Source organism: Stegostoma tigrinum, chromosome 3 (assembly GCF_030684315.1).
Source record: "Stegostoma tigrinum isolate sSteTig4 chromosome 3, sSteTig4.hap1, whole genome shotgun sequence".
Classification (NCBI taxonomy): domain Eukaryota; kingdom Metazoa; phylum Chordata; class Chondrichthyes; order Orectolobiformes; family Stegostomatidae; genus Stegostoma; species Stegostoma tigrinum.
The window spans coordinates 103,397,441-103,413,885 of record NC_081356.1 but is presented as its reverse complement, the minus strand read 5'-3'; the positions used below and the strand labels follow the sequence as shown (position 1 = coordinate 103,413,885).

The following is a 16,445-nucleotide window of genomic DNA, read 5'->3' as shown; positions in this document are numbered from 1 at the left end:
CAAATATAGAAAAATGCACTCATTAAGTAGTTGTTTTATTTCTTAACATAGATAATACAGAAAATAGGAGCAAGAGAAAGTCAGAGATAACAAAGTGTAGAGCTGGGTGAACACAGCAGGCCCAGCAGCATCAGAGGAGCAGGAAAGCTGACGTTTTGGGCCTAGGCCCTTCTTCAGAAATGGGGGAGGGGAAGGAGGTTCTGAAATAAATAAGGAGAGAGGGGGAGGTGGATCGAAGATGGATAGAGGAGAAGGTAGGTGGAGAGGAGACAGACCGGTTAAAGAGGTGGGGATGGAGCCAATAAAGGTGTGTTTAGGTGGGGAGGTAGGAAGGAGATAGGTCAGTCCAGGAAGGATGGACAGGTTAAGGGGGCGGGATGGGGTTAGTAGGTAGGAAATGGAGGTGCGGCTTGAGGTGGGAGGAGGGGACAGGTGGAAGGACAGACTAGGGAGGCGGGGATGAAATGGGCTGGTTTTGGGATGCAGTGGGGGGAGGGGAGATTTTGAAGCTTGTGAAATCCACATTGATACCATTAGGCTGCAGGTTCCCAAGTGGAATATGAGTTGCTGTTCCTGCAACATTCGGGTGGCATCATTGTGGCAGTGCAGGAGGCCCATGATGGACATGCTGTCTGCAGGGGATGGGGAGTTGAAATGGTTCGCGACTGGGAGGTGCAGTTGTTTAGTGTGAACTGAGCGTAGGTATTCTGCAAAGCGGTCCCCAAGCCTCCGTTTGGTTTCCCCAATGTAGAGGAGGCCACAACGGGAACAATAGATGCAGTATACCACATTGGCAGATGTGCAGGTGAACATCTGCTTGATGTGGAAAGTCTTCCTGGGGCTTGGGATGGGGTTAAGAGGAGAAGTGTAAGGGCAGGTATAGCACTTCCAGCAGTTGCAGGGAAAAGTGCCGGGTGTGGTGGGGCTAGAGGGGAGTGTGGATTGAACAAGGGAGTCACGGAGAGAGTGGTCCCTCCAGAAGGCAGATAAGGGTGGGGAGTGAAAAATGTCTTTGGTGGTGGGGTTGGATTGCAGATGGCAGAAGTGTCAGAGGATGATACGTTGGATCCGGAGGATGGTGGGGTGGTACGTGAGGATGAGGGGGATTCTGTTTTGTTTTATTTTATTGTGGGTGGGTGTGTGAGGGATGAGTTGCCGGAAATGCAGGAGACATGGTCGAGTGTGTTCTTGACTACTGAGGTGGGGAAGTTGCAGTCCTTGAAAAACGAAGACATCTGAGATATATGGGAGTGGAATGTCTCATCCTGGGAGCAGATGAGGCAGAGGCAAAGGAATTGGGAATAAGGGATGGAATTTTTGCAGGAATGTGGGTGGGAGGAGGTGTATTCTAGGTAGCTGAGGGAGTCGATAGGCTTGAAATATATATTAATTTCCAGGTGATTACCAGAGATGGAGACAGAGAGATCCAGGAAGGAGGGAGAGGTGTTAGAGATGGTCCAGGTGAACTTAAGGTTGGGGTGGGAGGTGTTGGTGAAATGGATGAACTATTCGAGCTCCTCATGGGAGCACGAGGCGGTGCCGATATAGTCATCAATGTAACGGAGGAAGAGGCGGGGTTTGGGGCCAGTGTAGGCACAGAAGAGGGATTGTTCCACATAACCTACACAGTGGCAGGCATAGCTTGGACCTATGCGAGTACCCACAGCCAATCGCTTTGTCTGTCGGAAATGGGAGGAATTGAAAGAGAAGTTGTTGAGGGTGAGGACGAGTTTGGCTAGGTAGATGACAGTGTCAGTGGAGGGGGACTGGTCAGGCCTGCCGGACAGGAAGAAGTGGAGGGCCTTTAGGCCATCTGCATGGGGAATGTAAGTGTATAGGGACTGGACGTCCATGCCAAAAATAAAGTGTTGGGGACTGGGGAATTGGAAGTTCAGGAGGAGGTGGAGGGCATGGGTGGTTTCATGGACATAGGTAGGGAATTCCTGGACCAAAGGTGAGAAAGTGGAGTCCAGATAGGTGGAGATAAGTTTGGTAGGGCAGGAGCAGGTGGAGAAAATTTGTCGACCAGGGCAGTCAGGTTTGTGGATTTTGGGAAGGAGATAGAAGCGGGTTTGGGGAATGATGAGGTTGTAGGCTGTGGGTGCGAGGTCACCTGAAGTGATGAGATGGTAGATGGTTTGGGAGATGATGGTTTGGTGCTTGGGGGTGAGATCATGATCAAGGGGGCGGTAGGAGGAGGTGTCAGAGAGTTGGCATCTAGCCTCAGCAATGTAGAGGTCAGTGCGCCACACTACAAGTGCGCCTCCCTTGTCTGCGGGTTTGATGGTGAGGTTGGGATTGGAGCGGAGGGAACAGGGGGCTGCATGTTCTGCAGGGGAGAGGTTGGAGTGTGTGGAGAGAGGGGTGGAGAGGCTCAGGTGATTGATGTCATGATGGCAGTTGGAGGTGAAGAGGTCGAGGGAGGGTAGGAGGCCTTGGGGTGGGGTCCAGGGAGAGGGGGTGCGTTGGAGATGGGAGAAGAGGTTAGTAGAGGGAGGGTTAAGCTCACGGCTAAAGAAGTGTGGAGGTGGAGGCAGCAGAAAAACCGCTCAACGTTCAAGCGTGACCAGTATTCGTTGGTGTGTGGGTGGAAGGGAACAAAGGTGAGCCCGTTACTGAGGACTGACTGTTCATCATCAGTGAGGGGGAGGTGTGGGGGGATGGTGAAGACTCCATTTGAGCCTGCTCCAACGTTCATTATAGTCATGGCTGACAGCCTGTTCCTTTTTCTCCATATTCTTTGACCTCTTTAGCCACAGTGCAATATCCATTCTTTGTTTAAATTATTCATTGTTTTGACTCAATGGCTTTCTGTGGCAGCGAATTCCACAGGCTCGCCATTGCCTAGGTGAAATTTCTCTTCATCTCTGTCCTTCATGGCTTAGCTTGTGTCCTAAGACTTTGACCCCGGCCGTCAGGAACATCCTTCCTGCATCCACCCTGTCTATTCCTGGTTACAATTTTATAGATTTCTATGAGATCCCTCCTTATTCTTCTAAATTCCAATGAATATAATCTTGATTTCTTAGATCATTGAACATATTTTCTTGAAAGGTACTCAGGTTCTGGTTCCACTCTCCCTGTCTAAACATAGCCAGAGTATTACCTGTAATTGGTTGATGCTTCAGATCCAGTGACCCTTCTGAAGAGAAGGATCACTGCACCTGAAACTTTAACTCTACATTCTCTCCACAGATGATGCCAGATCTGTTGAGTTTCTCCAACAATTTCTGTTTCTTGCTTCAGATTTTCAGCCTCCACAGTTTTGTTTTATCACCTAAACTTGCTTTTCTTCCTACTCCAACACCGTTATCTCTAGCATCCACTGAGATCTATCAACATGCCAGACAGTACCTATACGTTGTCCCACCCCAACATAATTTGGAATCTTCACTTTCCACATGTACGATGACATAAACCAACTCTCTCTAAGCTTTATTTCTCTGGACTCTTCCACTGGTTACTAAATTAACAGACAGTTGATCTGAAAGCCTGTACTGTAAGAGTAGAATTTTTCTTTAATTAAGTATAGCAAAAACCAAATCAATGTCTTTGCTCTAAACAAATCCCAGTCCCTAGCTGCCTCATGCCTTTCTCAAGCAATTGTCTAAGTTTAAACTGGACTAATCACAATGGTAATGTAACTTTTGACCTCAAAATAAACCAATGCAATCTTCCAGTTTCTTCTTCACCTGTAAAATATCTGGCTCATCCAATTCTGGCCGCTTTAGTATGGTGATTTTTAATTGCTCCACCTTTCGTAGCAGTGTCTTCATCAGCCTAGGCTTTGAACTCTGGTAATTCCTTTCCAAAGCTATTTACTAAGTGCCTCTCTCGTGTCCTTGTTATTTGCGTTCTGTTTTTAACTTCTTGATGTACCTTAGGACCGTTATTGTATTACAGATGCTGTATCAATGCATGGAATTGCTGTGTAATGTGTGGAATTTAATCAGAGCGACTGATTTACGTCTAAGAGAGATAATGGGAACTGCAGATGCTGGAGAATCCAAGATAATAAAGTGTGAGGCTGGATGAACACAGCAGGCCCAGCAGCATCTCAGGAGCACAAAAGCTGACGTTTCAGGCCTAGACCCTTCATCAGAGAGGGAGATGGGGTGAGGGTTCTGGAATAAATAGGGAGAGAGGGGGAGGCGGACCGAAGATGGAGAGAAAAGAAGATAGGTGGAGAAGAGAGTATAGGTGGGGAGGTAGGGAGGGGATAGGTCAGTCCAGGGAAGACGGACAGGTCAAGGAGGTGGGATGAGGTTAGTAGGTTGGAGATAGGTGCGGCTTGGGGTGGGAGGAAGGGATGGGTGAAAGGAAGAACAGGTTAGGGAAGCAGAGACAACTGCACCTCCCAGTCGCAAACCATTTCCACTCCCCCTCTTTAGATGACATGTCCATCATGGGCCTCCTGCAGTGCCACAATGATGCCACTTGAAGGCTGCAGGAACAGCAACTCATATTCTGTTTGGGAACCCTGCAGCCCAATGGTATCAATGTGGACTTCACCAGCTTCAAAATCTCCCCTTCCCCCACCGCATCCCAAAACCAGCCCAGTTCGTCCCCTCCCCCGACTGCACCACACAACCAGCCCAGCTCTTCCCCTCCACTCACTGCATCCCAAAACCAGTCCAACCTGACTCTGCCTCCCTAACCTGTTCTTCCTCTCACCCATCCCTTCCTCCCACCCCAAGCCACACCTCCATCTCCTACCTACTAACCTCATCCCACCTCCTTGACCTGTCCGTCTTCCCTGGACTGACCTATCCCCCCCCTACCTCCCCACCTATACTCTCTCCACCTATCTTCTTTTCTCTCCATCTTCGGTCCACCTCCCCCTCTCTCCCTATTTATTCCAGAACCGTCACCCCATCCCCTTCTCTGATGAAGGGTCTAGGCCTGAAGCGTCAGCTTTTGTGCTCCTGAGATGCTGCTGGGCCTGCTGTGTTTATCCAGCCTCACATTTTATTATCTTTGATTTACGTCTAAGTTCTTTTTGTGATTCATAAATTTCAGGAAATTATACAGTCCTTTAGAGGCTGGATTCTGCAACCGCGTCCCTTTTCTCCTGCCATTACATTTGAAAGCAATTTACATGATTTTGGCCACTATTAACTCAATTTTTCTGGGTTCTCAACATAGCCAATAGGATTGGACCAAAATTTACACTGGAGTCTCAGCAGTCAGAGTTTGCAGATTATCGATGGGCAACTTTGCTGATTTAAAATTCTACTAATTTCTCGTGGATTTCAATTTTCTAATTACCAACTTCTTTTTCAAAGGCCTCAGTCTTTCTCCAGGCGCCTGTTTCTCAAGTGTTTGCCGTATTTTTCCCTGCCTTGTGCAGGTCAGTCATATTGTGGAAACGTTCGTGCGTTGCTGGGTGACGAATGAAAGTAGATTCCTTGACAAAAGAGTTGGTGGAGTATACAAATCGGCGCAGCTCAAAGGCATTCATTTGGTTCCACAAGAACACGACGTTTTAATTTCTTCTTGGTGTTATACCTGTAATAACATGCATATCAGCGCTGGTATGCAATGAGCTCAAATAGAATTAATCCGTCACGATTCAAGGTAATGTGTTTACTTCAAAAGTATTCGTAATTGCAATTTTAAAAGTTTGGTTTATTAACTAAATGTTGTTCCTTGTTCAGAACTGACGTGTGAATGAACGTGACTATCAGCGAAATCCTTTATATCTCAATCTGGCAATGCTATTTAACTAGGTTTCATAAGCATTTAGTTAAGAGTGAATGTTCTTGAAATGTAAGTGGGGAAAGGTGAGTTTTTTTAAAAAAAAGGCATTACGTTGCATCAGAGATAATGGGAACTGCAGATGCTGGAGAATCCGAGATAACAAAGCTCATCCAGCTCTAAACTTGTTATCAAGGCACTACGTTGTTTTCTTTTTATCAAAACACTATAAATATGCAATAACAAATCTTTTCTATATCATGGATCACAAAAAGAACAACACTGACTCTTTAAAACAAGAAAAAAATAAGAGATCATAAAGACGTCCCAAAACCAACGTCTTGGAACAATTGAACGGATATCGACAATACAACATTTCTGTGGAAGCTTCAAAACAGTAGTGCTGATTGGATTTTTTTTAGTGCCAGTTTAATAATTGTCTTTGGTTAATTCTGTTTGTTAACCCCCTAACCTGAATCAATAATGCTAGCCTTCCTCCTTTCTTCCCGCTATTTCTGAACACCCCTGTCTAGGGACGTTTAATGGCCAGTCTTGCCCTTTAGTGATTTAAAAAAAAAGGCTGGAGAAAGTGAACAGCTTGACAGCATCTGTGGAGAGAGAAGCAGAGTTAACACTTTGAGTTCACTCACTTCTTTGTAAGAGGCAGCTAAAAGTCAACCATATTGCTCTTGGTCTGGAGTCACATCTAGACCAAACCAAGTAAGGATTGCATCCTTCACACTGCATTAGTAACCGGATGGGAGCATCTGAACCTGCGTCCCCAAAGTGTTAGCCTAGACCTTTTGGATTACAATCATGCCACTGCTTCCCTGTGTGTTGTTTTTTCTGTTTAATGTTCTCCCTTAATCCCTCAGATCCCAATTCTTTTGTTTTCTGTACAATTATTTAAATTTATTAAATTTGCTGTCTTTTTATTACCTTCCTATTGTCATAGTAGATTCTTTGGTTGATCAGTCATCCTGCTCCTTGTCCTGTTCTGAGATGTCTCTGATTTCATGCAGAAAGTGATTCAATATGACACCAGAAATTAGGAAATGTGCTCACTAGAGCTGGATAAAACTTTGTGTTAACAGCTTCTCTGATGCATGTGGTGAGCATTGTTCTTCACTCTTCCTTTCTCACTGTCTGTAAAATCTGGGCCAAAAGTATTCAATCCCAATTGAGCACCATAATCTACCTTAGTAAATGTGATTGACTGTTTCATAAATGCACAAACTTGTATCATATAAAGCATTTTATAAATACAGAAAGTTTCAAAGCAATTTATGGGCAATGAAATAACTTTGCATCATCACAATTGAAAAGTAAATAAACATGACCCATAAACAGTAATGAAATAAATTACCAGATCATTTCTTTCTGGTGGTGTTAATTGAAGAAAAAGTATTGGCCAGGACATGAGGACTATTCTATTGATCAAAAAATGCATGAGTTTTATTTATATTTGCTGCAGAAAGCCAGTGAGGTTTTAGTTTTTTTTGTCTTAAGGCAGGATCATCAATGCAGCACTTCCTGCTGTTCTGTACTAACCAATGAAGTGGCAAGATTCTTTAATGCAACTATTTCTCAATAAATCTTCCATCTTGGGCAAATACAAGTAAAAGAGCTAGTGAAAGTGAATGAAAATCTTGTTAGATAAATAAATAGTTATTTTCCTTATTGGTTTAACAGAATGGTTCCGATTTTTCTGACAGAAAAACTATTGAAATTTGTCTCCCTTAATTCTTTTTGAAGTTGACTGCAAGTTCAGTGGTCAGTGCATATGCAGTTAATGAAAGTCAAGAATCTGCTGTCAGTGATTCTATTATTTACCATGGATGCCCTGTTAAAGTCCCCCCTGCGCCCACACATCAATGAATTCCACTCAAGTCCAGATGTCAAACCCTTTGCCTGTCACTTCTGTGCCTATTTCTTTAGCTGGGAATCTAACCCATCCTCTGCAGAGCCCTTCTCCCACCTCCGACAAACCTCATCCTCCAGGACACCACCCCGGGGCTTCCTACCCTCCCTCAATCTTTCATTTCCAACTGCCATCACAACATTGATCACCTCAATCTCTCCGCCTCTCTCATTCACTCCAACTTCTTACCCCACAGAACACCTCCGTTCCCTCTACTCCAACCCAAACCTCACCATCAAACCTGCAGATAAAGGGGGCGCAATACCGATATGGCAAACTGACCTTTACATCTCTGAGGCCAGGCACAAACTCTCTGACACCTCCTCCTACCACCCCCTCAGTTATGACCCCATACCTGACCACCAAATCGTTGTTTCTCTGATCATTCATAACCTCATCACCTCAGGTGACCTCCCACCCACAGTCTCCAACCTCATCATTTCCCTAACCCCCCCACTGCCCACTTCTATCTCCTTCCCAAAATCCACAAACCTGGCTGACCCACTGTCTCTGTCCACTCCTGCCCCATTGAACTCATCTCCACTTATCTTGAGATAACAAAGTGTGAAGCTGGATGAACACAGCAGGCCAAGCAGCATCTTAGGACCACAAAAACTGATGTTTCAGGCCTAGACCCTTCATCTGAGTATCCCTCTGATGAAGGGTCTAGGCCCGAAACGTCAAGCTTTTGAGCTCCTAAGATGCTGCTTGGCCTGCTGTGTTCATCCAGCTCCACACTTTGTTATCTCGGATTCTCCAGCATCTGCTGGTCCCATTATCTCTGCTTATCTTGAACCTGTTTTCTCCCCCCAGTCCAGGAACTCACCACCTACATCCAGGACACTACCTGTGCCCTCCGCCTCCTCCAAGACTTACAGTTCCCTGTCCCCCAGCACCTCATTTTCACTATGGACAGCCAGTCCCTGTGCACTCGTATCCCCCCATGCTGACAGTCTAAAAGCCCTCCGCTTCTTCCTCTCACGCAGGTCAAGCCAGTCCCCCTTCACCGTCAGCCTCAGTGGCTTAACAGAACTTGTCCTTGCCCTGAATAACGTCTCCTTTAACTCCTCCCACTTCCTACAGACTAGGGGGGTGGCTTTGGGCACCCACATGGACCCAAGTTTTGCCTGCCTCTTCATAGGATATGTGGAAGTCCCTTTTCTGTTGTTACACTGACACCATCCTTCACCTCTTCCTCCTCTACATTGACTGTATCAGCACTGCCTCGTGCTCCCATGAGGAGCTTGAACAGTTAATCAACTTTACTAATACTTTCACCCAAATCTAAAATTCACCTGGACCATCTCTGATACCTCCCTTTCCTTCCTGGACCTCTCAATCTCCCATCTTTGGTGACCGCCTCGATACTGACATCTATTTCAAGCCCACTGACTCCCTTAGCTACTTGGACTCTACTTCCTGTCACCCACCCTCCTGCAAGAATGCAATCCCCTACTCCCAATTCCTCTGCCTCCGCCACGTCTGCTGCCAAGATGGGGTGTTTCACTCCTGAACATCCCAGTTATCCTCCTATTTCAAGGACAGTAAAATTTACAATCTAAATGCCCTCAACCACATCGCTTACATTTCCTGCACCTCTAATCTCACACCCCCTCCCTCCAAAAAAAATAAAGACAGAGTTCCCCTTGTCCTCACTTATCATCCCACCAGTCGCCATATCCAATGTATCATTCTCCACCACTCCCACCACCTACAATCTGACCTTTCTCCATACTCCCCACTAACCCCGCCATCCCCAGCACTTTCCCTGCACGCACATAGTGTTTCACCTGCCCCTCACCTCCCCGCTTACCTCCATCCAAGGCCCAAAACAAACCTTTCATATTCGACAGGGGTTCACCTGTACATCCGTCAACTTGGTCTAACGTATCCGCTACTCCTCTACATTGGTGAGACCAAGCGGAGACTCCGAGACCGTTTTGTAGAGCATCTGCGCTCTGTATGCAACAAACGACAACACCTTCCAGTCACCAACCATTTTAACTCCCCCTCCCACTCCCTGGGTGACATGTTCATCCTGGGCCTCCGTCAGTGTCACAGTGATACCACACGCAAACTGGAGAAGCAACTCCTCATATTTTGCCTTGGGAGCTTACAGCCTGATGGCCTAAACATGGAATTCACCAGTTTTAAAATCTCCTCAGCCCTGGCCTCACCCCATGCCCAACCCTCCCTCTCATCACTGCCTCCTTGACCTGACAAAACCTGTCATCTTCTCTCCTATGTTTCTGCCCCACCCATCCCACTGACCAACCCTACCACTCCCTACCTGCATCCACCAAACACCATTCCACCTACCTTCCCGGTTTCCAGGTCCTCTCTTTATTCCCATGCTCCATGCCCCCTGCCCCATTCTGAAGAAGGGTCCCAATCCAAAACGTCAATTTTCCTGCTCCTTTGATGCTGCCCGTCCTGCTTTGCTACTCCAGCTCCACACTGTGTTGTCTCTGAATCCAGCATCTGCAGTTCTTACCATCTCTGATTGACAAGAACTGGCCTGTCTATTCTAACTGTCCTGCAGTAAAACCCATCGAAAAAGTTACACCTTGTTGAACCAAGTTGAACAGAGTTTTTTAATGGATACTATTAGGAAAATTGTACAACTTTAAGTTTAATTTATATTTTGCTTTTTTGTGTTTAAAAAGGGGTTCGGGGCATATAAACATGCTAAAAAGGAACAAGAGTAGGGCACTTAGCCTTCCAAGCCTGCTCCACCATTCTTGCATACATCTGATAAACTTTCATCCACTTAGTGTAACCAAGACTCACTCTGTTGCTGCTTTAAAAATATTTAAAGGTTCTGCATCCACTGCCTTTTTGAGGAAGGGCATTCTAAGGACTCTCAACTCTGAGAGAAAATGTTTTGCTTCATCTGTCTCAAATAGATGGTCCCTTATTTTTAAACTACCACTCCTAGTTCTAGATTCTCCCACAAGAGGAAGAATCCTCTCCATATCCACCCAGTCAAGTCCCCTCAGGATCTTGTGTTTCAATTAAGTTATCTCTGACTCTTCTAAACTCCAGAGGATACAGGCCTAGCTTGACCAGCCTTTTCACATAACGCAATCAGCTCATTCTGTGTATTAATTTCATAAACTTTCTCAGAACTGGGAATTATATTCTTCTGTAAGTATAGTGACACAGAACTCTGAGGTCTCCTGTATATTCGACACATAACCTTCCAACTCTTGTATTCAGTTCCCCTTTGCAATAAAACATGACATTCTATCAGCTTTCCTGATTACTTGCTGTACCTGTATAATAGCCTGATGTGATTATTGCACCAGGGCATCGCTTGCCATTTAGATCATTGCTTTTTAAAAATTTTTTTCTGCCAAAATGGACGATTTCACATTTTCCCACATTACACGCCATTGCCAGACCTTTGCCAACTCACTTAACCCATCTATATCCCATTTTTCTGAAGAAGGGTCTAGGCCCGAAACATCAGCCTTTCTGCTCCTCTGATGCTTGGCCTGCTGTGTTCATCCAGCTCTACGCCGTGTCATTCTCTATATCCCTTTGTTGATTCCTTAAGTGTCCTTCACAATTCACTTTCCTACCAGTGTCATCAGCAAATTTTAAATACATTCAGCCCTTTCATCCAACTCATTTATATAAATTGTAAGGAGTTCAGAGCCCAGTGCAAAACCCCATGGCACAGCCTGAAAAAGACCCATTTAGTCCTACTAAGATAACAAAGTGTGGAGCTGGATGAACACGGCAGACCAAGCAGCATCTTAGGAGCACAAAAGCTGACCTTTCGGGCCTTGACCCTTCATCAGAAAAAGGGGATTGGGAGAGGATTCTGAAATAAATAGGGAGCGAGGGGGAGACGGACCGAAGATGGATAGAGGAGAAGATAGGTGGAGAGGAGAGTATGGGTGGGGAGGGGATAGGTCAGTCCGGGGAGGACGGACAGGTCAAGTGGGCGGGATGAGGTTAGTAGGTAGGAAATGGAGGTGCGGCTTGAGGTGGGAGGAGGGGACAGGTGAGAGGAAGAACACGTTAGGCAGGTGGGGATGAGCAGGGCTGGTTTTGGGATGCAGTGGGGGGAGGGGAGATTTTGAAGCTGGTGAAATCCACGTTGATACCATTAGGCTGCAGGGTTCCCAAGCGGAATATGTGTTGCTGTTCCTGCAACCTACGGGATCATTATGGCACTACAGGAGGCCCAGGATGGACATGTCGTCAAAGGAATAGGAGGGGGAGTTGAAATGATTCGCGACTGGGAGGTGCAGTTGTTTTTTGCGAACCGAGCGTAGGTGTTCTGCAAAGCGGTCCCCAAGCCTTCCCCAATGTAGAGGAAGCCACACCAGGTACAGTGGATGCAGTATATCACATTGGTGGATGTGCAGGTGAACATCTGCTCGATGTGGAAAATCATCCTGGGCCTGGGATGGGGGTGAGGGAGGAGGTGTGGGGGCAGGTGTAGCACTTCCTGCGGTTGTAGGGGAAAGTGCCGGGTGTTGGAGGGTGGGGGGTGGTTGGAGGGGAGTGTGGAGCAGACAAGGAAGTCGCAGAGAGAGTGGTCTCCCTGAAGGCAGACAAGGGTGGGCTTGGAAAAATGTCTTTAGTAGTGGGGTCGGATTGTAGATGGCGGAAGTGTCGGAGGATGATGTGTTGTATCCAGAGTTTGGTGGGGTGGTATGTGAAGACGAGGGGGATTCTCTTTTGGTGGTTATTGCGGAGGTGGGGTGTGAGGGATGAGTTGCAGGAAATGCGGGAAACATGGCTGAGGGCATTCTTGATCACCGCGGAGGTGGGGGGGGAAGTTGTGGTCCTTGAAGAACGAGGACACCTGGGATGTACTGGAGTGTAATGCCTCCTCCTGGGAGCAGATGCGGCAGAGGCGAAGGAATTAGGAATAGGGGATGTAATTTTTGGAGGAAGGTGGGTGGGAGGAGGTGTATTCCATGCAGCTGTGGGAGTCGGTGGGCTTGAAATGGACATTGGTTTGTAGGTGGTAGCCTGAGACAAAGACAGAAAGGTCCGGGACTGTCTGCTTCCTGTTAGCCAGCCAAACTTCCTTCCTCGCCAACATGAGACCCCCTAACAGCATGCACTTTTAATTTCTGCAAGACCCTTTGACATCTCACCTAATCAAATGCCATCTGGTAGTCACTGGTTCCCATTTGTCCACAGTGTAAGTTATTTGTTCAAAGGGTTCCAATAAATTGGTTAAACATGATTTCTTTTTGACAAAACCACGTTGGCTGTGCCTGATTAGCTTATACAATTGTCCCATTATAACATCTTTGAAAATAGCTTCTACAATTTTCCCTTTGACAAATGTTAACTTAACTGACCTGTAGATTTCTACTTGCAATATCTGTTCCTTTTTGAATAAAAGAGCAACCTTAGCTATTTTCCAATCAAAAGGAACCTTCACTGAATCTAATGAGTTTAAGAAAATGAAAATCAATGTACTAATCATTTCACTGGCTACTTTCACCGCAATGTTCACCCCTCAGTTCATTCTGCTTCACTCTATTCCTGCTGCTGCACCAACTTGTATTCGTTTATTTTTCTGGAGTTTTTTTATTATGGGTTTGATGCTGGAGGCTTGGTTGTTTGCATACATTTTTAATAAAGTTTTCAATAAACTTAGCTAGGTTTCATTCTCCAGTTGAGCATGTCCAGTATTAATGTCAACTGGGATTATAAAAATACTAATTTCACAATTATTCCTGAGCAGCTTGATTGGCCCTGTGAAAAAAACAAATTTCATATTTGTAGAATATCAAATTTCTCCATTATGATTAATGTTGCAATGTAAATGAGAAAGGTACCAATAATAATGCCCCACTGTTCAACTGTCCCAAAACTTATAAATCCCAATTAAACCACTAAAATGACCAATTTGCCTGATTCACTGCTAATTAAGACAAAAGCAATTTGCACCATCTTTAATCAGTAACAGGGAAATAACTTTATTATACAACTACAACACAACAACAGAGAAAAGGAAGAATTTCTATCAATGTCTATACATCTTAAGCTATGCCCCTTCAAACATCCCAATACACACAAGCAATCACAATTAAGACAGAAAAAGGGCAAATTGTTTGTTTGACACAAATATTATGAGTGAAAAAAGGAATACAGACAGGATAAACAAAATTCTGGAGACCCAAAAGTCTGGATGGGTTAAATTGGCTCACATAGTCTCTAGCAATGTTTTTTGTAGGGTGATGATTAATCTTCAGTTCAATAGTTGATTGTGTGGACCTAAGTTTATTTTTAATGTAATTCTTACTTTTGAGCTTTATAGGTTTTTCTGTCTATACCTCAATTAGAGAGAGGGCAAAAGAGAAGAGAGGTGGATACTTTAAATTGTAGGCTCTAGATGATTCTCTCACTTGATTTCACACTTTTAACTCTCTGCAGCTCACCAATCAGAGGCTTGTCATCAAACAGGTTTCCTCTCGAATGATAACAAAGTGTGGAGCTGGATGAACACAGCAGGCCAAGCAGCATCTCAGGAGCACAAAAGCTGACGTTTCAGGCCTAGACCCTTTCTGAAGAAGGGTCTAGGCCCGAAACATCAGCTTTTGTGCTCCTGAGATGCTGCTTGGCCTGCTGTGTTCATCCAGCTCCACACTTTGTTATCTTGGATTCTCCAGCATCTGCAGTTCCCATTATCACTTGCTCTTGAACGACTCTTGGCGGTGCCGTTCAATCTTGGATTCCTTCACTCACTGCCTCAAAAAGCAGTTTGTATTGTCTAAGTCAAAAATACACAGCGCTTCATTTTCAAATTGAAAAATTCCCCGACTATTTCAGTTATAAAGCAATTTAACTTTTATTTCAGTTTATAGTGCTGAGAAAATTTAGTTTCTTAGGTAAATACCAGCATTTTTAAAAATACTGTTTTAAAATTTGTTATTTCACCTTCTACTTTAATCCCAGATTATGTGTAAACTCTTTGATTCACATTCTGTAAAATGCTTTAATTCAAATTTTAATTCAAAATTTAAAAATCAATCCATTTTATTTCTTGCTTCACTATTTGTGGGAATTTTGAATGTGATCAGCTGCCTATACCACTTGATGGACATTTGAGCATCATCTGAACTTGCTGTAATTTCAAATTTACAGGGAAATCCGACGGATAATTAAATCTTTATGAAAAGCTTTCCCTGAGGTCAGCAGTGATTGCCATCACTTCATCATGATCCTTGAAACCCTAGCTAATGTATTTTGTAGTGCCTACCTGTCAAAAAAGGCTTCAAAGAAATGAATGGACACCACATGGCTTAATTCTATGTAACCAGGAGTACAGTACTCCCTTACTATTACACTGAAATGTTAGCACATATCAAGGGTTCCAGTCTCTAAAGTGGGACTTAAATACTCTATATCTCCTGACAGACAAAAGTGGTACCTCTGAACCAAGGATGTCATTTAGCTTTCAAAAAGGTCTCAATTGTCATTTTAAAGGCTCTTTAATTTTTCAGCTCTCCTTCCCATTTTGAGTTTCTTAAACAGGTTTGTTTTCATCAGGTTTAGCTAAAAGTTATTCTATTTTATTCACCCTCACAAAACATTCAGTTTTGGGCCCAGCTCTTGTGGTTGGCAATAACCTTCTTGTGACTCAATATCTTCGCTCAATGTTATTTTAATCAACCTCTTCAGATATGTTATGACATCTGGAACAGGTGGACATGAACTTGTATGTTCTAGCCTGAAGGTTAGGGGTACTACCACTGCTCTATAAGAACTCTACCATCTTGGTTTTATTTTTCAATTTACAAGCACAGCTCATCAGGGCAATAGAACAATAACAGAAGTGAAGAAAAGGTAGGGACAGAGTGATGGACGAGACCAAATCAAAACGGAGTTGCTTATGATGATAATGCACTCCAACCCTTATGGTGCCCATCTCTGAGAACCCAGCTTTTTATTTTAAATAAACCTAATCACCCAATATCAAATAACAAATGAGTTCAGTTTTTTTAAACCCACCACCAATTTAACTGTTTTCCAGTACATCTAATTACAAAATTAACCACAGAGGAAGTTAGAACTGAACTTTTTTTTTATTTATATCAGCCCATCACAAAATCTGCCATTTGACTAATCAAAGAAGGAAACAGATGTCCACCAGGGTCAAAATTATTTGTGAATAGCCTGAGCAGAAATACTCTAAGACACCTTCTAGGTATAGTGGGATTTGAAGCTAGACCTTCTTGCTTAGGGGTTAGGGGCACTACTGCTGCACCACAAGATCCCTAGTATCTAGGGTTTTTAAAATCCAAACATGCTGTTATACAACTGAATTTTGTTTTTTTTTCTGCCCATCACCCACTTGGTACTTTTTCGTCTATTGAACATCACCAGTAAATCACTCATATTCTCCAAGTGAATTATTTGCATGCAAAGCACATTAAGGGCAATGCAGACTATCAATGATGAGGGAGAGGTAGAGCATCTGGATTAATAAATATATATTTTAATATTTTCGTAATCAACCAGTTTAGAGGCATTAGTATGTTCCTCTGGAACAGGTGAGACTTAGATTTGAACTGCAGCTCCTGATTTAGAGGTAGGGATACTAGGTTACAAGAACCCTGGAAATGATTTGAGCTCGTTGTCAAAATCCAGGATTGAATTATGGGCCTGCAGATCGTCAGTCTTATAACTCTACCAACTGAGCTATTACGGTCAAGCCCCATCATGGGTTGATCACTCACAGCACAAAATAACCATCAGCTGCTCCAAACTGTCAGACATCCAGTTGGCAGGAGGCCAGCATCTTACCCCATGGCAGCCCAGAGGTTCATTTAATAAATACACTGATATA

General features: G+C 44.3%; 1 protein-coding gene across 1 annotated transcript in view; it reads left to right on the top strand.

The window, feature by feature from the left end:
• The first annotated feature begins 5,234 nt into the window (after positions 1-5,234).
• The window catches only part of LOC125451122 (low-density lipoprotein receptor class A domain-containing protein 1-like), a 45,844-nt gene continuing 34,633 nt past the window's right edge, over positions 5,235-16,445 (top strand). Inside the window, exon 1 of the mRNA XM_048527887.2 lies at positions 5,235-5,577. Coding sequence (XP_048383844.1) covers positions 5,542-5,577 — 36 coding nt within the window. The 5' untranslated portion in view covers positions 5,235-5,541. The remainder of the gene's footprint in view (positions 5,578-16,445) is intronic.